At 39.3% G+C, this 21,582-nt stretch overlaps 1 protein-coding gene across 4 annotated transcripts in view; it reads left to right on the top strand.

The window, feature by feature from the left end:
* Window positions 1-21,582, top strand: part of DENND1B (DENN domain containing 1B) — a 152,959-nt gene that overhangs the window by 25,016 nt on the left and 106,361 nt on the right. For 3 of the 4 annotated variants that reach the window (XM_071810295.1, XM_065842135.2, XM_065842134.2), the window contains exon 3: window positions 13,908-13,951. The exons of the other annotated variant lie outside the window; for it this stretch is intronic. In XM_071810295.1, coding sequence (XP_071666396.1) covers window positions 13,908-13,951 — 44 coding nt within the window. The remainder of the gene's footprint in view (window positions 1-13,907; window positions 13,952-21,582) is intronic. 4 annotated transcript variants of the gene reach the window in all.

Below are 21,582 nucleotides of genomic sequence, written 5' to 3'. Positions count from 1 at the left end.
AAATTGTGCAACAAGAAGGGCCGTGGTTGAGAGGAGGCCTTTTTATGAAAAAATTCTTACAGATTAATGTAATATAATGCATAATATCACATGCAATGTAATGTATTTCAGCTCCTTGCGCATTCTGCATGCTGACAACTGTTGTTCAGGTTTATTAGATGCACTCTGAAATATTAGCGTCAGATTTATTTGGTAAATCGATGTTTTTTAGATGAGACGTAACCTTAATTTATGCTGTGGTTGATTTATTAATGAGTCATTCCTTGTTCTTTCACATCAATAATAATAATAATATCATTTTTTCCCTTGCTAATATTTTTGACTGCTGTATATCTTGTGCATACACATACATTACTCATAGTTTCCTGGTCCTCATCTCACTTTTTTCTGCTGTAATGCTCTATGGAAAGTAAAATTAAGACCTTCATTACTTAAGAGGTTGAAATACTCAGTTCAAACGTATGGATGGCCCATCTTTCTGTAATACTCTCTTCCTTCCTGTAGGTCCTTATCTGCCCACCCCCAAATGCCCCGTTGCTCTTCTGAGTTTCCTCTCTCTCCTCAGAGCTGCAGTAATATATTGTCTGCTATTATCGTACTCCTAAATTAATTTTCACTGTTTTGTGAAAAATTTGAGATTCCACTGAAGGAAGCAGGCATCGAGCACTGAGGTTTTGTAAGATAAAATAGTTTTGCACTCTAACCACATCACAGTTACTTTGTAATGGGTGTATATTGAAACCACACATCTACGTCACCCTCCTACTTTGCTGTTCTGAATAAATGGTACTGTAGAAATCAGTAGAGAAACTTAACTCTTCTGGTTTATCACTGATGTATATGATATAAAAAAATGTCTTGGGGAGTTTCCTGGTTATTGAATGCGCGTTGGTGTTAGTAACCCAGAGACAGGAACCCAGACCTCCTGCCTCCAGGGCGGAAAGACACAATCCATTCTGGTTACAGCCCCTGCACATTTGTTGGGATGCCTTTTATATCCCCTGTTTTACTGGCCTCACTCTGGCACATAATTGGGAATTTTGACCTGAGTAACTACCTGTAAACAGCTGTGAGAAAACCCCTTGACTTGCTTCTATTATACATATCTTATTTAGATGTATGGCCTGTGCTTTTAAATAACTAACCATGGGCTTGCATGGAAGTGTCTTCTTATGTCTTATTTTTAAGAATGTAAATGTTCTTCCATATGAAAAAGAAGTAATTTTTCTAAGACCTCATGATGTTTGGAAGCCTGGGATGACAGACCTGAGGTCAGTAGCCGGCAGGGCTGGAGATCAGAGCGTGCTCACTGTCACCCCCCTGTGCTGGCTGTCACTCTCTGGCTGTTCCCTTGGCCCGAGACCACGTTTGGGCTCTGCTGAAGCAAAGGGGGACAAATACTGTTTAAGGAAGCTGAGCAAAAAATAATGTCTTTTTTTTTTTTTTTTTCCTCTTAAGAGCTTTGTAGCAGTTAGAAAGGCACAGAGAGGTGCAGCTATGTCCAAGTTTGTTTTACTAAATGACCAATATATTTTCCAGTAGGAAAACACCAAAGAAATAAGTTGTATTTACCTTCTGCCGTTCGTGTTGTTGCCCTTTGAAAGACTTGGTGAGGGAAGAGTGCCTGGTTTGGGAGCACCTGTGGGAGGCATGTGCTGTGAAGCCTGTGCTCCTGTCCAGGAGGTCCTCAGGGATCTGGAGGGATTTCTGCCCTGGGACCACAGGTGCCATGGCCACAATGCCTTGGCCAGACCAGCCTGAGCCCCTTGCTCTTGGCATGCGTTGTGTGCAGTCACTGGCCCAGAAACTTCTGGGAGACCCTTTCATAATGTTTTATGTGGAAAAAACCAACCAAACAAAGACAAAATACCCCAAGGTTTTGGGATTCTGTGTGAGTGGTTTGTTAAATCACTCACATATCTTCAGTAGTTGCACACACTAGTACTAGAGGTGTCTCGTAACATCAGTGCTAGTGTAAATCTTGTTTTATGTGGTCTTTGTGTGTGGAACATGGCTGTTGGATACCGAAACAGGAGTGCTTCATGATAGAGTAAGAATCTCAGCTGATAGAGGTTTGTTGGCTGTTGGAGTAACACTGATCTTTCTGTAAGCAACCTTTTAACCTACTTCTGTGTTTTGTTCTTATCAGAAGTTCAGTGTTGACTTTTAAGGACTGGTATGTGAAAAACGTCAAAACATTGATTTTCAGCTGCATGCTGCCTATCATAGACAAATCGGGGCTGAATGCATGCGGACCAGCCTCTAAAATTTTTTGTTGTTGATTCTTGCTCACATGGAAGGCCCTTGGGACAGATGGCCCCTTGCTGTTGATGGTTCGATTACAGTGATCACCCACAGCTTCTGAGGAGTGCGAAGAAAAGAAATTGCTTTCTTTGTCAAGGTGTTTTCATTTCAATTCTCACCCATTAGCCTTGTTTGGTTAAGTTTTGAATTACTCCATCAGGTGACTGATGAGTTTATTTTTTCCCCTGATGGTATTAAAATGGATTTGGGATAAGATGGAAAGCAAAGGCAAAAAAAAAATTTATACTTATTGATCAGTGCTCCTTTATCTTTATTCTGGTTTAACGTATCATGAACAACTAAAATAAAAATGAATACTGAATTGGACTAGGCTAGAAAATACATTTAAAAAAATGATGTTTATTTTATTTTAAATCTGTGAACTATTTACATATACAACAAACTGTGTACTCAGGCTATGGCCAATCAACATGGTTGTTATGGTTTGTTTAGCTGAGAGTGTTTATTATTGTTTTAATTTATTTTTTAACAGATTACTATGTATATAAAGGTATGAAAAGTTGTCTGATACAATTACAGCTTTCATAGTCAAATGTGTTTCTGGTTGTGGTATTGTAGACTGAGGAGTGGGAAACAGCCAGGCCAGGTCTCACTTGTCAGCGCTACTCCCATCCCTTCCCACCACAGCAAGTAAGCAAAACAGGAAAGACTTGAATTTCATATAGACAGCATTAATGGTAATGGGAGAATGAAAACAGGCAATATTAATCTATGTTTTTGTAACACACAATTATGTTCGTTCTGTTTCACACACAAGCTGAGCATAACTGAATAGTTTTGTTTTGTTTCACAGCGTAGTAATAGAGATGTGGTGAATATACAATAAGGGATTAATTAATTGAAATGTCTTAAATAATCAAGAATAAAACAACAAATAGAAAATCTGACTATTTCTCCCTGGTAGCCACCCTTGGCTGCAGCAACAAATCAGAAGTGCTGGCATATGAAGTCAGTATCTACAACAGTAGTTTTCACACCTTTAAGTTTATCGCTGCCCTTGATACCTGCACAGAGCTGTTGTTCGGGTTCAACTTCCTTCCCCCCTGTGCTTGGGGAAGACAGAGCCTCTGGGAAGTGCAAAAGAAACCCAGAGCAGCCTGTGATTTGCCGCGATGCCCACTCCAGTTTCAGCTTTGCTTTCACTAGTCTTGTGCGAAAGGAGAGGTGTGCTTGGTGGGGGAGACAAGCCCCATCCCACTGCCTGAGCACTGCTGTGTGTGCTGTGTCCAAAGGCAACAAAGCCTGGGGTTTTGCCAAGAGCTCAAAGACAGCATTCCTCTTCCATGTGTTGGTCAAATAGAGAAGAACACTTAGATGGTGAGCCGGGTAGGAAGCAAGGACAGAGGGAAGGAAACACAGACGATGACAGAATATTTTTCTCCCTTTGTGCTTTCGACAGGGTAAATCTTATACACTTAAGTTTTGGGGATATTTTCCCTGTTTGGGAGCAGTTTGTCTAAAGCATTTGGCCAGGGACAATGTTAGTGGAGGATGTTCCAAAGTGGAATTTGTCTACTGATGTACTAAATATATATCATAGAATCATAGAATGGTTTGGGTTCGAAGGGATGCTCAAAGCTCATCCAGTCCAACCCCTGCCATGAGCAGGGACATCTTCACCCAGATCAGGTTGCTCAGAGCCCTGTCCAGCCTGGCCTGGGATGTCTCCAGGAATGGGGCATCCACCACATCTCTGGGCAACCTGGGCCAGTGTTTCACCACCCTCAGTGTGAGAAAATTTCTTCCTTATGTCTAGTTGATCTATATAGTGCGCTTAGCTTTATAATTTAGATCATGATTTTATGTATTTCATTATCATGTTATATATTCTACTATTCAATGTATTATGTATTCCAGTATTGCTCTAGCCTAAAAAAACCTGCTAGCAATGGAATGATCACATTTTGCTGTTTGTGGTAGTTGGTATTAAAGGCACAGGGCATAATTTACAGGGAACTTCTGCCCTGAAATACTAAACAGTTGGGCTGTGACTAGGAAGTGGTGTTCGCCAGTGGGAAGTGGAAAGAATGTTGTTGCACTGTTTGGGCAAGAAGTGAGGTAAGTAGACAATCATTACATCTTCTCTGGTCAAGAGGGAGTTCCCTGGTGACATTCATTTTTTTCTTTAAGAAGCAAGAATGCACTAATTTCTTCTTTGAAAAAAATTTACAAAAGCATTAAATTATTTGTTGAACATTTTTACTTATTTAATTTTATCTTTTAGGCACGTAAACTATAATGTAGGATCTCTTTTTTATATTATTTTTGAAAAATGTCTTTCAAAAATGGTTTGAATATTACTTTGTGTTTCTTGCAGCCAGGTTTTCTTATCCAAGTACCCAATTTTTATTTCTCAAAGGGAATTAGGAAGCAGTAACTTGGGCATCCATAGGATACTGAGATACAGTCTTTGTCATATGCCAGAAGCTTTCTGATTTTTCGTATGTGCAGTTTGTGTGGGTTCTGCAAAGTGAACATGATGGTTTATGCAGTGAGATAAAATGCTTTTCTCTGGTCAGACATCACTGACTTGGGGGAGCCAAGTGGCCGGCCATCTCCAGTGTCCTTGGCTGTGCTGGAGGTTTGTTTCATCCTAATTTACCTAGTATGTATTGCTTGGTAACCTGTGCTTGAGCTTTTCTAGATCTTTCTCAAAATCAGTCTTGCAGCACTGATACAGGCAAATGTCATGTAGCCCATGATATTTTTAAAGACCTTTAAGTTCTGTGCCTTCATTTAAAACAAACAGAACCCTGCACAATGTGTCTGTTAGCAAGTGGGTGTAGTGAGTTAGTTTTTCATCCTTGCAGGGCAGGATGTAAAACTTGTATTTGGTTGCAGAGGTGAATGACCTTAGTCTTGTTGTTTTCAGTTGTTGTTCTTTTCATCAGGTCAGTGCTCAGCCTGTCTTGCTGAAATGTCTTTGAACAAGAGACCCACTGACAGCAGAAGTATTTTGTTTTGTAAACCTTCCTCAAACATTCACAATGACTTAATGCGTATGTGGTGCTCACTTGTTCTTTTACTACCTTAGTTCTTACATCCTCATTTTCATGAGCTGTAATTCACTCATGATTACAAGTTAAAAATAGGAAAATTAAAAATAACACTGCACTCTAAGAGGCTTACAGTTTTTGCCACACTTACAAACTCATTCTAAAGACTTAGCAGGTAGAACAAACTTCTGCTTATCTTGCAGAGAGACCAAATGAAGGCTGAACATATTCATTTTATCTGTGCACTATCTGTGCAATGAACTCTCACCCTGATTAAGGTTTTATCCTGAAGCGTGGCTAATAGCATTGCAGCCACAAGGACCCTTTCTTTCTGTCCCTAGTTAACTGAAATGACTTACTGCTCCATCCTTCAGTGGTAACAAATTCTTGGGCAGAAAGGGATTGACCTGCAATTCTGAAGGAGACGGCAAGTTGTGACTAGAAAGTTTTAATCATCTACTTGCTCATAAAAGGGATCAGGTACTTATTTCCTAGTCTGAATGTAGTGCAGACAGGGAAATTGGAAAAATCAGAGGAACTGTCAGGTCCAAAGCTGTAGTGCTGTCAGACAAAGCCCTGCATTTCTACTGTGTGGTGGGCTGAACCTTGCATGGGATGAGTGGTTCAAAATTTGCACAAAGTTTTCACATCCTTGATTTTCTGATTGCTTTGAGGAACTGCTATCACTTAAGTTAAAAGCAGAGGTACTTGAAAATAATTCTGTGGTAAACTTTGCAATCAGTGAATCTATTGCGTGGCTTTACAGTGCTAGGTACACAGGTCAGACTCGCACCCTTAGTACAGACTGTGAGCTCTTAGTGCTTTTGGACGTAGTACTGACCTGGATGGAAGAGCTGCGGAGGTGCTGTGATGTTGTAACGCTGTGAGTAGCGACTGAGTTGGACTTGCTGGCTTCAAATGCGAGTTGTGTTTGTGTGGAGCTGACAAGAATGTGGTGTGTGTGGTTTTTGTTTAAAGACTGAGTGACTGTTACAGTTGTGCATAGTTTCTTTGTTTTCCTGTGTATTAAAAACAAAATTCTGAATTTCCACAAATGTGGTGTGAGCATTGGTATCCTGAAACCATACAGTAAGTTACATGCCCCTAAAAAGATGCAATTAAATTCTGAGCCACTTGAAGTCCATGAGTAGTTTGGATTGCTTGTAATTTGGGGCATTTTTTCAAGCATAAGTCCTACAGAAATTATTTTAAACTATCATGCATATTTTCAGGTTTCCTGAAAGCCTGCCCAGCTTATATTCAGCTACAGGTGAAAGCAGTTTCCTTAGGAAAAGCTTCCTTGTGGGAGAAAGATGTTATTATCTTAGCTGTGAGTCAGTCTTTGTAATTATCTTTCTGAACCTGACTCATATAAAAATTCCATTTCTGACTTGCAAATGGGCAACCATGAAGGCTTACAGGCGACAGGTATGACTCTGAGGCAGGCTGCTAAAATGTTATTTTCCATTTTCCCTTTCTTAAAGGGCACTATTCGGTGTGTGTTTGTTGACATTGTTGTCATTTAGTTCACACTTTAGTTTGTATGAGAAAAGTTAAAAGGAAAAAGGTTGGCCGTCACACATGCCAAACATCTTCTTTGGTGCCTGTGAGAGTCAGGTACCTTCACTGCCTCAATAATTTTTCAACATGGGGTGTAAGCTTTGCAATCAGTTGAAGACCAGGCAGAAGCCACTGGTGTGGGGAAGGGAGAGGGGACAGGAGAGGTAGGGCTCCTGCCTTGTGGCTGCGTTGTGGCTGATTTGAAGACAAGTCCCTGTTCATCACCTTGCACCAAAGTGCTGCTGGGGTCACTGTGTCAGCACCTGGAGACCCAGAAATATCTCACTGTGTAAATATGTATCAGGAAAAGCTGGCAGATGTAATTTCTGAAACTCATTAATATTTTTTTAACTGATGTGGTTGTAAAGCATCAGTATTTCACTCTTAAAATTGCCAGTGGCCAGGCACTCAGTATTACAGGTCTTTGGTTGGAAGCAGTCAGCTCTCCAAGGGAACAAACCCGTTTCAGTGCAGCGTTTTCTTGTCTTATGTTCATTTGCCATTTATGAAATTGTGGTGGCCATTTACGAAGGAACATCAGTGGGTAAGGTGGGAGTAAAGAAGTTGGAGGTGCTGGGTTGTTAAGGTTTGACATAATTTTGTAAATATGTTTTCTTTCGCTTTTATGAAAAGACTAAGAGTGTGGTTGCACTCTGCAATAAGTTTTCTGTAGAGCAGTTAGAGTAAGAACAGACTTAACGGTCCTGTAGAACCTTCAGTATTCCTTTGAGCAAAAAAAATACTTGGACCGCACAATTTGCAAAAAGTGTACTTTCAAATATTTTCTACAGTGGCACCTTCATTTGCATATTGTCTTTAATCTGAGAGGTTTTCAGTGCCTGAGAAGTTAAGGAATGTGCCTTAGTTTCCCTTTTTTTTTTTTTTTTTTTAAATGAAGTTGCTTCAATGTGTTTTGTCCTTGTTCTTTCTTTTGATTACCAATGCTTGGAAAATACTGTAACTCGTTTCTTCCCCCTCTTTACTGCATCCTGCTCTTCCTGCAGCTGCTGGCCGGGCCTCTGCTGTGATCCCCCAAACCCGGGCGCTGCAGACCTTGTTGCACTCACATCTTCCTGACAGCAGAGCCCCCCGTTCTGCTGCACCTCTGGCACTTCATGTATGGAACTGTTAACAAGTGGATTTTAATATGATATACAGAAGTCTTTTTGTGCAAGAAGTAATGTTTTAATGTGAATGCTGTTTTTTTCATCAGATGATTTCATCTCTGAAAGCACTTGAGTTGCATATTATGGTTCATCTCTTATTTTGTTTCTGAATCATGATTGTAGTAAAAAAATACTATATTGATACAAAAACATCATTATGATTGCGAGTTTCTGTCAAATTATTTTATGTAGCAGATTTTTGCCTTCGAACATTAGCAATATTATAAACTTGGTTTAAATGAACAAATTTTTTATTGCTGAAAACTGTTTACTCCAACAAAATCAATTCTGCTTATTGCTTATAAATGTGTGTTTATAAAGCTGTTCCCTGAGATAATGATATATCATTTCAGCTTTATTAATTGCATTCTTGTGTTCATGTAAGAAAAACAATCTGGAACTACTTCTTCCAGTCTGCAATAAGCTTTGCTGCCTTCCTTGTCCTCGCTGCGTTTCTTCCCCACCCCCATAACTCCTGGCACCAGTCTCTTCTTTCCCCTCTGCACTGACAGCTTTTTTTCCAATGAAAATCTTTACAGCATCAGAGAAAATATAGCTGGAAGGATGCTGAGTAGTCATCCAGTCCGTTCCTCTGTCCCAAGACATGACCGGCTCTGCTTGGCAATCTTTTTGTCTATCCGGTTCTATAAAGCCCACAGGGATGACGATTCCTCTTTTCCAGGCAGAATATTGGACTACTTAATTAATCCGTTTCATTTTACATTAGCTGTGCTTTTCTGTCTGAAATTATTCTCTGCTGCTATCAAGAGAATTACCTGAGATGATGTTTCTCAGCATGTGTTTGTAATTTCTGTTCCATTACCAAATTGATTGTGGACTAATTAACTTATCTTGTTGTATTTTTGGTGATATTTATAATCTGCAAACTTAATGATTGTGAAGAGTATTTTTACAATATATTTAACTACTGTATTTTTGGGAAAGTGTAATACCACTCAGAAAGTTTTCTCTTTATTTTTCATAGTTACGAGTGCACCACTTCTCTAATCTACTCTGTAATGAGAAGTAGTACTTTTATATTTTCTTAGATTTGTTACAGAAGCTAAAATGTGTTAGAAGTGGTTTTCCTGAAAATATGGATGACATGCTTTATGAAGTTACCTCTGTGGGAATAGATTTTTGGAGAGGAATTACTTCCCTTGAGGAAGTACATATGTTTTTCTCCTTGTATGTATCATTCTTGCCTGCGTTTTTCTTGTGGAGCGGTTCTAGATTGCAACATTTTGAATGCTTATGTTGCTAAGTGTTGCAAGTGGGTCCCTTTTCTCGTTGTATCAAGTACACTGTACACTAAGTTCTGGTCTCTCAACAAACCCTTCCCTGCTTGTCTGTCTTCTGACTTGTATGGAGAGTTGCATCTGCTTTCAGTTGTGGTCCTCAGGGGCTTAACTGGTTCTTTCTGAGTCTTCTTACAGAATGCGTTGTTTTAAAGTATTTATAGACAGACTTACATGATCACAAATAATGCAAAAGGAGTCAAATAAGTCAAAAGTCACAGTTTATGTCTAGCAATGTGTGCGTGAGCTGCAGCCTCACAGCGGTGTGAATGCACGACTGTGAGATGCACTTGCCAATGCTGGGGAATATTTAGCAAAGGAGTTTTCAAGCATTACTGGCACGTGTGAGATGTACGTCCGTGGAAAGTGTCTGTCCTGGATGCAGTAGGCATAGGAAGAAGTGATGCTTGTATGTGTATATATCTATTTACAAATGCCGTGTGCAAGCTATTTTATGTGTGTGCTTAACAACCTCTTACTACTGTGTTTACTTAGAATTCGTGCAAAGCATTTGTCCCCAAAAGTCTGTTAGAAAAACAAAAAACAATCTCCCCCAAACAAACAAAAACAGCAAGGGAAAACTCAGTAGCTCCTCAACTGGCTATAGCAAGAGCTATTTCTGAGTTATTCTCATCCTCTCACCCATAAAATCAGCAGAAAATTGGCCTAACATTGCTGGATCATATGAGGTATCTGAGAGGTAATCCTCAGGGAAAAGAAAATTGAGTCTTTGTAAATCTGAAGATAAAGTTGCAGAATTGGATTACGGTTTCTCTTTTTATTTCTGAATCAGTACCCTTTTGTTTCTTCCTTTGCAGCACTTGTGAGAAGTTACCACAAAGATGTGTCAGATGCTGCCTGAGCCTAGATCCAAAAGCAGAAACAAACATAATCTTTGAAAAAAGTCCAATCCCTGACTCAGATAATTATCATAAAATCCCAAGGCTTTTTATATGTATTAGGGTTTAGTTTCAGAGAGTGGAGACATAGAAAGAGTATAGTAACCTTTCTTTTTGAAGCACTAGTCACATCAAATTTTCTTACTAATTAAATGTATGGCAAGTACCTATTAAAATAACCAGTTAAAAGCCAGTAATAACAACTGTGAAACGCAGCTCAAAGCAGTTGGACAAGTCTTGGAGGCGTATGATTTTTGCTGAATGTAGCACTGAATGTTTTTCTTGAATTAAGAATATTTTTTTAAATGTTGGCTCTTTTTTGTTTTCATGAAGGAGCATTAAGAGCATTATCCTGCCTGTTAGATCACATGAATTCAATTATCCCCTCATGATGTAAATAACCTTTCATGATATGAAAAGAAATGTTGTTATACCTGTAGTTCAGTGAACTGGAATTTACTTCAGACTTGTTTTTATTATATCAAATGAGACCCAAGTAGTATGAGAGAGCCCTCTTAATATGACGACAGCAAGCTGAGCAACACTAAATTATAATTGCAGGTTGCATATCTGTTAGCATGTCAGGACATGAAAATCAGTTATTGGAGCAGTGGCTCTTGTTGCTGGTAGGTAAAGGTTCTCTTGTGAAAGCTGTTCAGCTCTGTTGGCACCTCACTGAGATGTGGAGATAGTTACCATCTTGTGACCCCAAACCCCAAGCTACTTAGAGCCAAGTTTTTCCTAATTCTGAGATTATGCTTTGATCCTGATAGTCATCTTTTAAAATTGCACTTGGAGGTTTTGCTGTTGCGATATACTACCTCTTTCCTGGCCGCAGCTCACGAGTTGTGCAGTCAAAGCAACTATAAATGGTATAAGTGAGTTGGGAAGTTCTGAACAAGAAATAGGAGATAAGAAACGGAACTAGACACAGCCAGTGGCCAGCTTGTATTTCCTGAGGTTTAGCCAGTGCGTAAGGCGGGATCGCTGCTGGGTGAGGCAGTCCTGCTTTCTTCTCTCCACAACTCCCCACTCCCTGGTTTTTCTTCCTCTTTTTCTGGCACAAACCCAAGAGTTTTAGGGAACTGATCTAGTTGACACTGAGCTGGAGAATTCCAGACAGTTGGTTTGATCTTGGTCAGTTCCCTCATGTGGTTCAGCGTGCAGCTGTGGTGGAGTCTGCACCGATGGGACTGAAACGATCGTCTGGGATCACCAGCAAGCAGCTGGTAGTGGGAGTGCAGTGGGGTTGCTTGTTTGCAGAGAAATTTATGCTTGAAATGTTTATGGACATATGACCTTAGATTTGCAAACTTTTTTAAGGTATTTTTTTGATTCTGCACAATTTCTAGTGGTTTTTAGCAAGTAATTTATGAATTACTTAACATCGAGTATTTGATATCTGTTACCATGCTTACAGCTCCTTGAATTTGACAGAGATCATTGTTGATAAATAGTTACTTTCTTTTTTGTAATACTAAATTGGAATAAAAATAAGAGGTCCCTTACAGTATGGGCACTGAGATCTTCAAACTCCACGTGTATCTGGGCATTACACAGATGCGTTTGATTTAAATACACAGAAAATAGATGGGAAAAAAGATCTCTGTTTTAAGTAACTGTATTTATTTGCTTTCAAGTTCTTGTAAATATAGCATCTTATCTCTTATTTCATGTCTGCCTCCAAAAGTTCTTGTCCCTATAGTAGATGAAAGAAGATTCCTTGTGCAAAAATACATAAATTTCCATAAAGAATAGCTGCAGAATCCTCTCCAGATGTTCTTAGTAGCAAAGAGGTGTGCTTGTTCAATGCGAAGAATCAAATGGCTACATTTTAAAACTAAAATCTCAACTGCATTAGAATGAGATGAAAATAAGGTCTAAATTCAGTTGAGTTGATTGACAAGTTGAATTTTGCGGTGCATTTGAAATGTGTGTTCCACTGTTGATTTAACATCTGGCCTGTGGTGAGGGAGGAACACTGGCTTTGGTCTCCAGCTCTGTGTGAGCAGGACAGCAGCAAATGTGAGTGGAGCAGTTGCCTGTTGAGTGGGAGGGTTTGAAATCAGCAGCTGGGAATGAAAATTCCATCAGTGATGTTTCCCTTCCAATAGAGCTTCTATTTGCAGCTGTAGACGTATGTGGGAAGATGAAGAGTAGGAACTTCTGTACTTTGCCAGAAGTGGAGAACCCTCCAGTTCTGCTGTAAAACTTACCAATAAGGACGTTGCTTCCTCACAAGGGGAGGAGGAAGGGCAAGCACTGAACTCTTCTCTTTAGTGACCAATGACAGAACCTGAGGGAATGGCAGGAAGATGTGCCAGGGGAGGTTCAGGTTGGACATTAGGAAAAGGTTCTTCACCCAGAGGGTGCTGGAGCTCTGGAACAGGCTCCCCAGGGAGGTGTCACGGCCCCAAGCCTGGCAGTGTTCAAGAAGAGACTGGACAACACCCTCAGACACATGGTGTGAACTGTGGGGTTATCATATGCAGGGACAGGAATTGGACTCGATGATTCTTGTGGGTCCCTTCCAAATCAGGACATTCTTTGATTCTATAATTCAATGGTTTCTGACTGATCAGGCGGTGCTAGCGGTGGAGACCGAAGTGGGAATCTGAGTATGTTTCCCAGACCTTGGCTTCTCAGAAGAATCCCAGCAGCTCCTGAGGTAGCCAAGACGTTGCAGTTCCCATCAGGCAGTGTCCCCTGTGGGTTTCTCTGTGGTTTACTGGCCCTGGCACTGCCATCGGCAGGATCTGCCCAAGCTTGCCCAGGGCATGAGCAGGGGCTGGAGAACCCCAGGGCACCGGCCCAGCGCTGCCTGGCAGGAGATGGTGGTTCCGTCTCTGACACCCGGACAAGTGCTGCTGCTGCGGCTCCGGTGCATGGAGGCCACTGCGGAGCTGTGCATGTGTCCGTGATACAGCTGAATGGTGGCACCTCAGGAAGGTTTTGTATCACAGGAGATTAAAAGCTTTGGAGGGATGAAGAGCATAATTCAGTTTTTGTTGAAAGGTTGTGATTCAGGTCATTGTGCTAGATGCCTTCAAAATAATGTTAATTGTAGACTTGCATATAGCCTGAATAATGCCGATTGTTTTGGTAATTAATGTTTCATAATAAATTAGTGAAAACTTTAAGGTATTATTGAAATGCTGATTTTTAAATGGCTCTGAACAGAAAAATATTCAATGAACTATCTCTTCTAAACTCTGAGAGTACTTCTTATGTTAGTCTCATCATTAAAATTACAAATAATGCTTTTCTATACCTCATAGAGGTCTATGTTTTCTCCTTATAATTTTGCATCTTTTTTTTTTCCTTGTATGGAAAGAGGTTTTGTATTACTTCATTTCTTCATTAAATTAAAATTTGCAAATTGAACACATACTTATAAAATACTCAAAGGTTAAAGAGTTAAATGTGGAAGTAGTTCAGCACATTATAACCTGCCACCATATGTAAAACAATAAACATCTAGTTTCATAAATATGAAATAAGTCTTTTTAAATAATCCAGTATCTTCCTTAGTTTTTTAGATACATTTTTGCACTTGCCTCAAAGCTTGACGCTAAGCTGACCCTCTCTTTAATATTAATGTACTCTGACTGTAATACTCTGTTCCTTTGCCTCTGATTAATGCTGTCTGTCAATTATTTACAGATCCAGTGGTACTGTGGAAGTTCCCGGAGGACTTTGGAGACCAGGTTGGAAACATGAGACTGAACTTTTTTTTATGTTGGAATAATAATAAAAAAGCTCTTCTATTCAGCCGTAAAGAGGCAGATGCTAATGATGGCGGCAAGGAAGTCTTCACCCAACTGGTGACTTGGTGATTAGAGCCCGTTTGTGACAGGAATACGCAATAGAAGTTGTAGAGCACTGTGTATCATACTAATTCTTCTTATCACATTACTTTTGATACAGACTATTTCATAAGCTATTTCTGTTGGAAGTGTTGGGATTTTATCTGTTGTAGGATTGAAAATACATAAAATTTATCAAAAAAACTGCCAAATGTAGATGTTATAAATTGTGTTAACAAAAAACACCAGAACAAAAAAGTTGAAGAGCTGCAGATGTATGTCTTTTTAATGTCAGAACTTGTGCAACCCATTCCTTTTAATCCTTTATAATGTGAAATTGTATATATTTATTTAATAACATTTTAGAGATACCTAGCTATTTGCTTGGAAAAAAAAATCCTCAGACCCTTCTAAGAGACAATGATCTAAACTTGCTGATTTTGAAATCATGAAAATCCTCGTTTCTGTAATTAACCCTCAAAGGAAATTTTATACATACAGGACTGATAGATTATTTCAGTTTGTGGTGATAGCAAAGCTATTAATTAGTTTGGATGTCTTTGCTGTTTGTGTGTTGTGGTGGTGTGTGGTGTTTTTTTTTTCCCTCCTCTCCTCCCTGGACTATTTTATTAATGTTACTACTATTAAAATTTAATGAAACTGTCAAATGTTATTATTTCAGCAACTTTTAGATTTGTTTCTTTCATGGAAATACTTTTACTTTCATAAAGAAAAATACATAAAAACACTAAATAGAATAAGTATCTCTGACTCAAAGTCTCTCTGTTCTTTTTAAACTGATACCGAGCCAAACATATTCTTCATTGGTAACATCACCACAATGGATGGTCTTGAGGTATTTTTGTAGAGTAGATCATGATATATTGTTGATATTTTTAAAAAAATCAATAATACAAGCTTCTATAAAGACAGCTATAAGGTGATTCATGATGAAAGGTATAAATATACAAACGTAGAAGGTAGGATGACTGGTTAGGGAATAACATCAGTCAGAAACATGTACAGCTTGTAAGATAGTGATGAATGGTACATGAGCAAAGTGTGTTGTTATGTGTTCTTAGCTAGACATCCAGCAAGTTTTCATAATTTTCCTGGCTGCAGAATGATCATCTTCATTGTCATTTAAATTCTTTTTTTCTAGTTTGTTTTGTTCTTTTTCTTTACCCTAAGAAAGATCCGATCTTGGTGGAGGGAAAAAAAAAAAAAGAAAAATTATGTATGAAGAAAAATGGGAGATTATTCAGTAAGTCGAAGGTTATTCAAAGAACAGCTGGTGTGGAAAAATGATTAGAAGGTGAAAACCTGCTAAAGACTGGAGGGGAATCACACAAAGATTCAGTACGTAATCTGTAAAAACCAGGGTCCTCGGGCAGCTCTCTGCCTTTGGCTCTGCAAAACCTGCACCTGTGTGTTGTGTCTCAGCAGTGCAGGGGATCTGGTGTTTCAGGTAAATTGTGTATGTTCCTGGGAAACAGTAGGTTTTGATCCCCATCCTTGCAAGGGAAATTTTGCTATTAGAATCACTGGATTTGAACAGAATATACAGCAGCTTCTCTAGCAACCCCCTGAGCCAAGCAGTCAAGTGAAATGAGTGCAAGCCTTCTGTGTGCATGTATGTGTGTCTATGTTGAACTCGATATGTTTGGAGACCTGAATATCTACAAGATTCATTCATTTATTTATTTATTTTTAAGAAGTGAGATCTCCTTAAAACTGTCAAGGCTAATTTCAATGAAAGTTTCTGAGGAGAATATCAAGAAAAAAAAAATTTAAAAAGGAAACGAAAAAGAAGAAAAAGAAGATTCCCCATCCTATTTTCCAGTCATTTCTATTTTAAATGTAAAATGTGTTAGATTTTTGGATGTGTCCCAAAGAATCATCTTTCCTAAAATCTTCAGGGCTGTCTGTTTGTACAGTGATGTGATAACATTGGGCAAAATATTTTCCTCTCTTCCTGAATTTTTCTGCAGTTTATCATGTCACCTTTTTGTTGGTTTCATAAGGCAAAGTAAACTTGTAGACATTTTGATATACAGGGTGTTTCAAAAAGATGGGCCCAATTTGAATTCACTGTATCTTTGAAATTGGATCCCTCTTCTTGAAACACCCTGTGTTCCTCCTGCTTTCTCACATTTGTCCTGTCAGTATGCCTGAGCTTTCCAGTGCTTCCTTATCCCTAATTCTCTCTCTTCTTCTCATGGCCTGCCATTTTCTTTTATGCTGGGCACTATTCTTCTTTCGGTCTCTCTTTCTTAAATGTCGGCTTTCCTAAATCTTGTTTTTCAAAACTTCCCATCTATTTTGGATGGGATGTGGAAACTACAGCTGATTAGGAAAAAGAGAAGATTAGTGATTGGTCTGTGCAAGAATTCAGTTGCTTTTCAATCTGCTTATTGGCCCAAGGTGATTTCCATGTGCAGTAAGTCCCAGACTACATGGTGTGTAGAAAAACAGATCTGTGGAATACTACTTCTTCTTCTAATCATGTAACTATTTCTTTCTTTAGTCTGCCACTTCTCTGCTGGTGAAAAACATCTTGCCAGAAAGATGGTGCAAATGGCTGACGTGGCAGGAGACAGTCTTACTAGAGGTCCCTTTAGTAACATGAAATATGACAAGGGATTGTTGGCTGAAGATGTGGGTTAAGGAGGATTTGAGACTGCAATAGATTGTTAGTTGTGTTGCGGATTTCATGCTGTCTTCTCTCACTCTCTGCTTTCTAAGACAAGGAGACTACATCTCTTTTTTCATGTCAGGCTTTTCCCAAACCCCACAGATGAGTAATCAGTAAGGAACATTGCATCCAACATGAGGCATCTCTGCTGTTTTCTATGAAGTTACTGTAACATCCTTTATGTTATTGCCTCGTATTTCATATGATAACATCTGGTTTTTACTTTTAATGCATCTCATTATGCAAAAGTCACCACTGAATTGTGAGCAGTAAATGTTACTCCTTATCCTGTAGTGACCCAACTACTAAATCCTGATGTTATACATGTAAATCTGTCAGATTTGTGTGAAATTATTTGTATATATAAAAATACATAGGTACACATTGAATCCTGTGAAGTGCTAATATGTTAGCCTTCCCTCAGCAAAGCGCTGATCTCATACTTTACTTTCAATGTTTGTATTAACTGTGGAAAGTTAAGCCTGGTTTAAATGAATGTCTGATTGGAGCTGAAGTGCTTTTTTTTGTGGGATGGAATATTTAATGGCATGGGTTGTACCAGCAATTAGATAAATGAGGTCAGTATGAAAGAGATTATATTATTTTTTTTAAAAAGATTTAAATAATAGCTGAAGTTTTATTTTTAAAAAATTATCTGAAGAAGCAAGCTAAAGTGTGATTCCTGCGTCAAAATGATGTGTGGAAGGCAGTTGTGATGGTTTGTGTTGCTCTGTGCTCTCCTGGAGAGCAGCAGGAACCCAGGAGGTCCGAGGCCGCTCACAGTCTGTTCAAGGCTGCAGCCGTGTTCTGCACTCAGTGGCTTTGTTCTTTTATTCCGATGAGGCGTTAAATACACGTTTCAAATGTTTATGTTAACTGGATAGGTTCTTGCTTTGGTGCTTTTGTTTTTATCAGTACATCTTAAAAGAGGGGTTTTGGGATTTTGTTGCTTGTGTGTTAATAGGTTTTATTAGTATTGGGTACATTGTTATGAGAAGGGAGGAATCAATCTAATGAGAGCACTAATTTTCAAATATATTTTTGTGTAAATGTTACAGGTTATTGTTTGGTTTAATGATATTTATGAATCCATGTGTAACTTTGAGGAAAACAGTTAACCCAGCTGAGATGTTGGCAACTTTGTGCATTGCAAGTAAACTTCATCAGGTTAAGATCACTTATTGTGATTTCCTGACACTTTGTGTTTGAAATATGCATTGTTTTTACTGAAGAAAACTGTACGAGTAAGGCATCAGTGCTTTCCATCTATGCAAATCACAGTTGATAGACGATCTGCAGAAAAACATTCAGAGGTGTATTTGTAGTTGCTCACTGTGCTGTGTAAACAGAAAAGATCTCTCCAGTCCTGATAAATATTCTGTGGAATAACTGCCCACCTAGACATGGTGGGAACACCCAGGATCACCGAGAGCCTTACATCATTCGAGATACAAGTATCTCAGGATGCATTCTCAAGGAGATATATATATATATATATATATATATATTTAAATTAATCCCAACAGACACAGAATAAATATTTACTTTGAGATTCTTGTTTTTAAAAGCATAAAAGCCCAATACTGGTAACTCGAAACATGAAATTCTAAGACAGGTGGCCACCTCAAATATGCCTGTTTTCAGGATTGTGTCAGTTTTCTTTCATAGAGCTTTTAAGTTAAAAATGTTGATCAGCATATGGTACTGGCTACCCTCATCTCTACCAGCTCTTTTGTTATCTTGTTATTGTTATAGGTCTTAATGACAGTTGTAAGCCATAGTTCTGGATGCAGGGGTTAGTCCACCCTGGGGAGGAGAGGGAGAAACAGCAGTGTGGATTATGGAAATATGAATTGATCTAAAAAGCAGCTCTCTTGTAACAGAATGGGACTCAAAGAAAGACTGAGGAGAAGCTGGTGAAAAGACGATGGAATATGATGTGAAAATGATCATTTGAATGCTTTCCTTTTCATTCCCAGCTGCTGTGTTCTGGTGAAAAGGCATGCATTTGTATATCTTAAGGCTGGGTGAAAAAGGGCCACATGAATGGAATTGCTTGTTAGATATGTTTTCATTTTGAGTCGAATAAATTATGTGCATTTTAATAGACTGTATGCATATGTTAGCTATTTTTTTCATCATACAGCTGTGATATTGGGGGACTACATTTTGTAGAAATGTTCTATTTGCTTAAATAAGTACAGTATTAATATTTGACTGTCCTTCAGATATTCTGTATCAGCTTATTGAAAAGAACTGTTAGTTATTTGACTTGTTCCTGCGGACTTCAGTGATGTGCCAAACCAAAGAAGAAAAAATTAACTGATGGCTGAAACAGTGATGACAATCACTTGGAACGTCTTCCAGAAAGACTGCCAAATTGTCATGTATGATGTTGCTGTTGATTGACCTCAGCTGCCCTCAGAATATTCTAATCTAATGTCACCCAGTTCCTAATTCCGTGCTACCTTATACTTTCTCATCTATTTCTTAGTACCTGCCATCCTGTTTAGTCTTTGATATGTTGCCTCTGTTTTATTTCCAGCGTTGCTCTCGTGTCTCAAGCTTACTGCTGCTTTGAGGAATATCCGAACTAACTCAGCCTCTTGTTATGTTTGGTACTGGATGTAATCTTCTTGAACCCTGTGTTTGGTTCTTGGCTCTTGTTCTGCCTTCCTTGATGGGAGCTTTCTGCAGAACTGGGAGAGCATTTGAGGCACGTCAGTTCACTGTTACTGATACAGATATCTGAACTGTCGCTTCAAATAATTTATGTTTTGTTAAATAAAATTACTTTCTTTCAAATATTACTTATGTTAGGAAATGGCCTGGGGTCAAATGTCATAATCCAAATATGATGAAATCAAGGAACCAGGGTGTTCCACTGCCAGAGAATGAGACTTGCTGGGACTGAGATAGGATCTGGAGCTGCCGAGGGCTTTGCCGGCAGCAAGAGCAAGGCAGGGGCGGTGAGTCCGATACAGCTGGAGGGGCCAGACTGCACGGTTTGGGATCTTGGATGAGGAGTAAGTGAAAATGAAGCAGCTCAAGGCAGTTAATCAGGAAGGGAAATAGATTAATCCATCAGAATATAAGTATTTCTGGTACTCATTGCTTCTGTGTGAGTTTTCAAGGCATTGAGAACTACTTGGCGGGTAGACTATTTGCTCCTTCCTGAGCAGGGGTGTCTAGATTCTGTTTTTTGTGTGAGTCTGTGTCTGTCTGCAATCATTAATAAAAGCACAGTCGGTTACAAAAGATACACATCTGAGAAATAACCTGTCTCTGAAGTTACAGTGTCTGCTTATCACTGGCCTTTGTCCTTCACTAGGTACTAACGGCCTCTATGAGGTAAAACTTACTGGGCCTGTGCAGCCCTAGCACATCGGTTCTTGAATTTTAGACTCAAGTGAGGAAGAGGGAAGACCCCTTTCATTGTGTAGTGATATCCTGCTGTAGGAACAGGATTTTTGTTCATTTTCAGTAGGTGTTGTAAGTACTTGAGTTAGATTTGCAGCTGTCTTTCCTGAGCTCGAGCAGTTTCATTCTTCTGGATCGAAGTGAAGTGGCTGAAGCTCTTCCTGCCCGCAATGCCTGCGCTGCCTGCTCTGCCGAGGGGACTTGCTTCCCTCTCAGCTGCTCACAGTTGGCTTGTGCTGTTTCAGAGGTCTAAGCTAAGCTGATTGACTTTCTGCTGAAGTGGCTGACGGGTGCTCACGTGCAGAAACCCCAACGTGAAATTGCTGCGGTGTAATCTCCAGCAAGGATGCAATAGCAGGGAGCCAGAAGGTGTGGAGAGGTTCAGCCATAGGCAAAATGAATGCACATTGCATATTTCCTTGAGAAATAGTACATCTAATTTTATGTGCATTGCTTTTTATTCTTTTGTGGTAGTCATCTATGTGCATCTGGTAACATAAGGGATATGTGAACGCTTTAAAATTATGCTTGTTTGGTTCTTCCCTGCCACTCTTTGTTCTTGGAGTTTCATCTCCCCTTTTTCAACACCGTTGATTGTATTTGAATTTATTACTAAAAAACTATTACTACAAGTAATTCTCATTGAGATATGTTATGGTAAGGCTTAGAATTTGACTTATGCTACCTTTAAAACAAGAAATAAGTGTTTCTTTTATTAAAAAAATCACAGTTAATTATAATTATGAAACTATAAACTTAGCAGGTTATGTAGAAGCTGATTTCCTTTCTCAGTTCCTTTTCTTTGGGCTATAGATTCTTCTAGCTCAAGAAGCTCAGCCCGTACACATAGTGGGTTTCACTACCCTTTACACAGTGACGTGGTTCCCGGTTTCCCCTGACACATCCGTGCGAGCCGGTGCGCTTCCCCGTGCATTTAGAGGTGAATGGGCCCTAGTCAAGGATTTGGCTTTTGGACTGTCTCGCCCTTATTTATCTGTATAAGTCACTCTCTGCTACAGATATTTTCTCTTGACTTGGCCCCCAGGTTGTTCATTAACTTATGTGATGCTTCATTTATTAACTACTTTTAAGTTTCTGAGTGGCCAGCAAAATCAGGATTTCATCATAGCATATGCTGTATGGTCATTTTATGAAAAAATCAGTGGAAAGCTCTGGTTCTGGAAGAGCATTGCTTGACATTCTATGACACAGTTTCTCTCCCCAGCCTGAGCAGACCAATTTTTGCATATAAGCAATCCGCAGATTTCGTGCCAACCTTTCTGTGCACATCAGTACTGGATATTTACTGAGCAAGACCAATTGTTCAGTAGAACCTTTCTAGGCAAGGGATGACATCCTGCTGTTTACAGGCACTCTCTGTTTCAGGACTTGCTTTTTAGGTAGCTAGTATGGTACT

The sequence above is a fragment of the Patagioenas fasciata genome, chromosome 6 (genome assembly GCF_037038585.1).
Source record: "Patagioenas fasciata isolate bPatFas1 chromosome 6, bPatFas1.hap1, whole genome shotgun sequence".
In the NCBI taxonomy this organism is placed as follows: domain Eukaryota; kingdom Metazoa; phylum Chordata; class Aves; order Columbiformes; family Columbidae; genus Patagioenas; species Patagioenas fasciata.
Note: the sequence above shows the minus strand (reverse complement) of the source record. Positions and strands in the feature narration are given on the sequence as shown.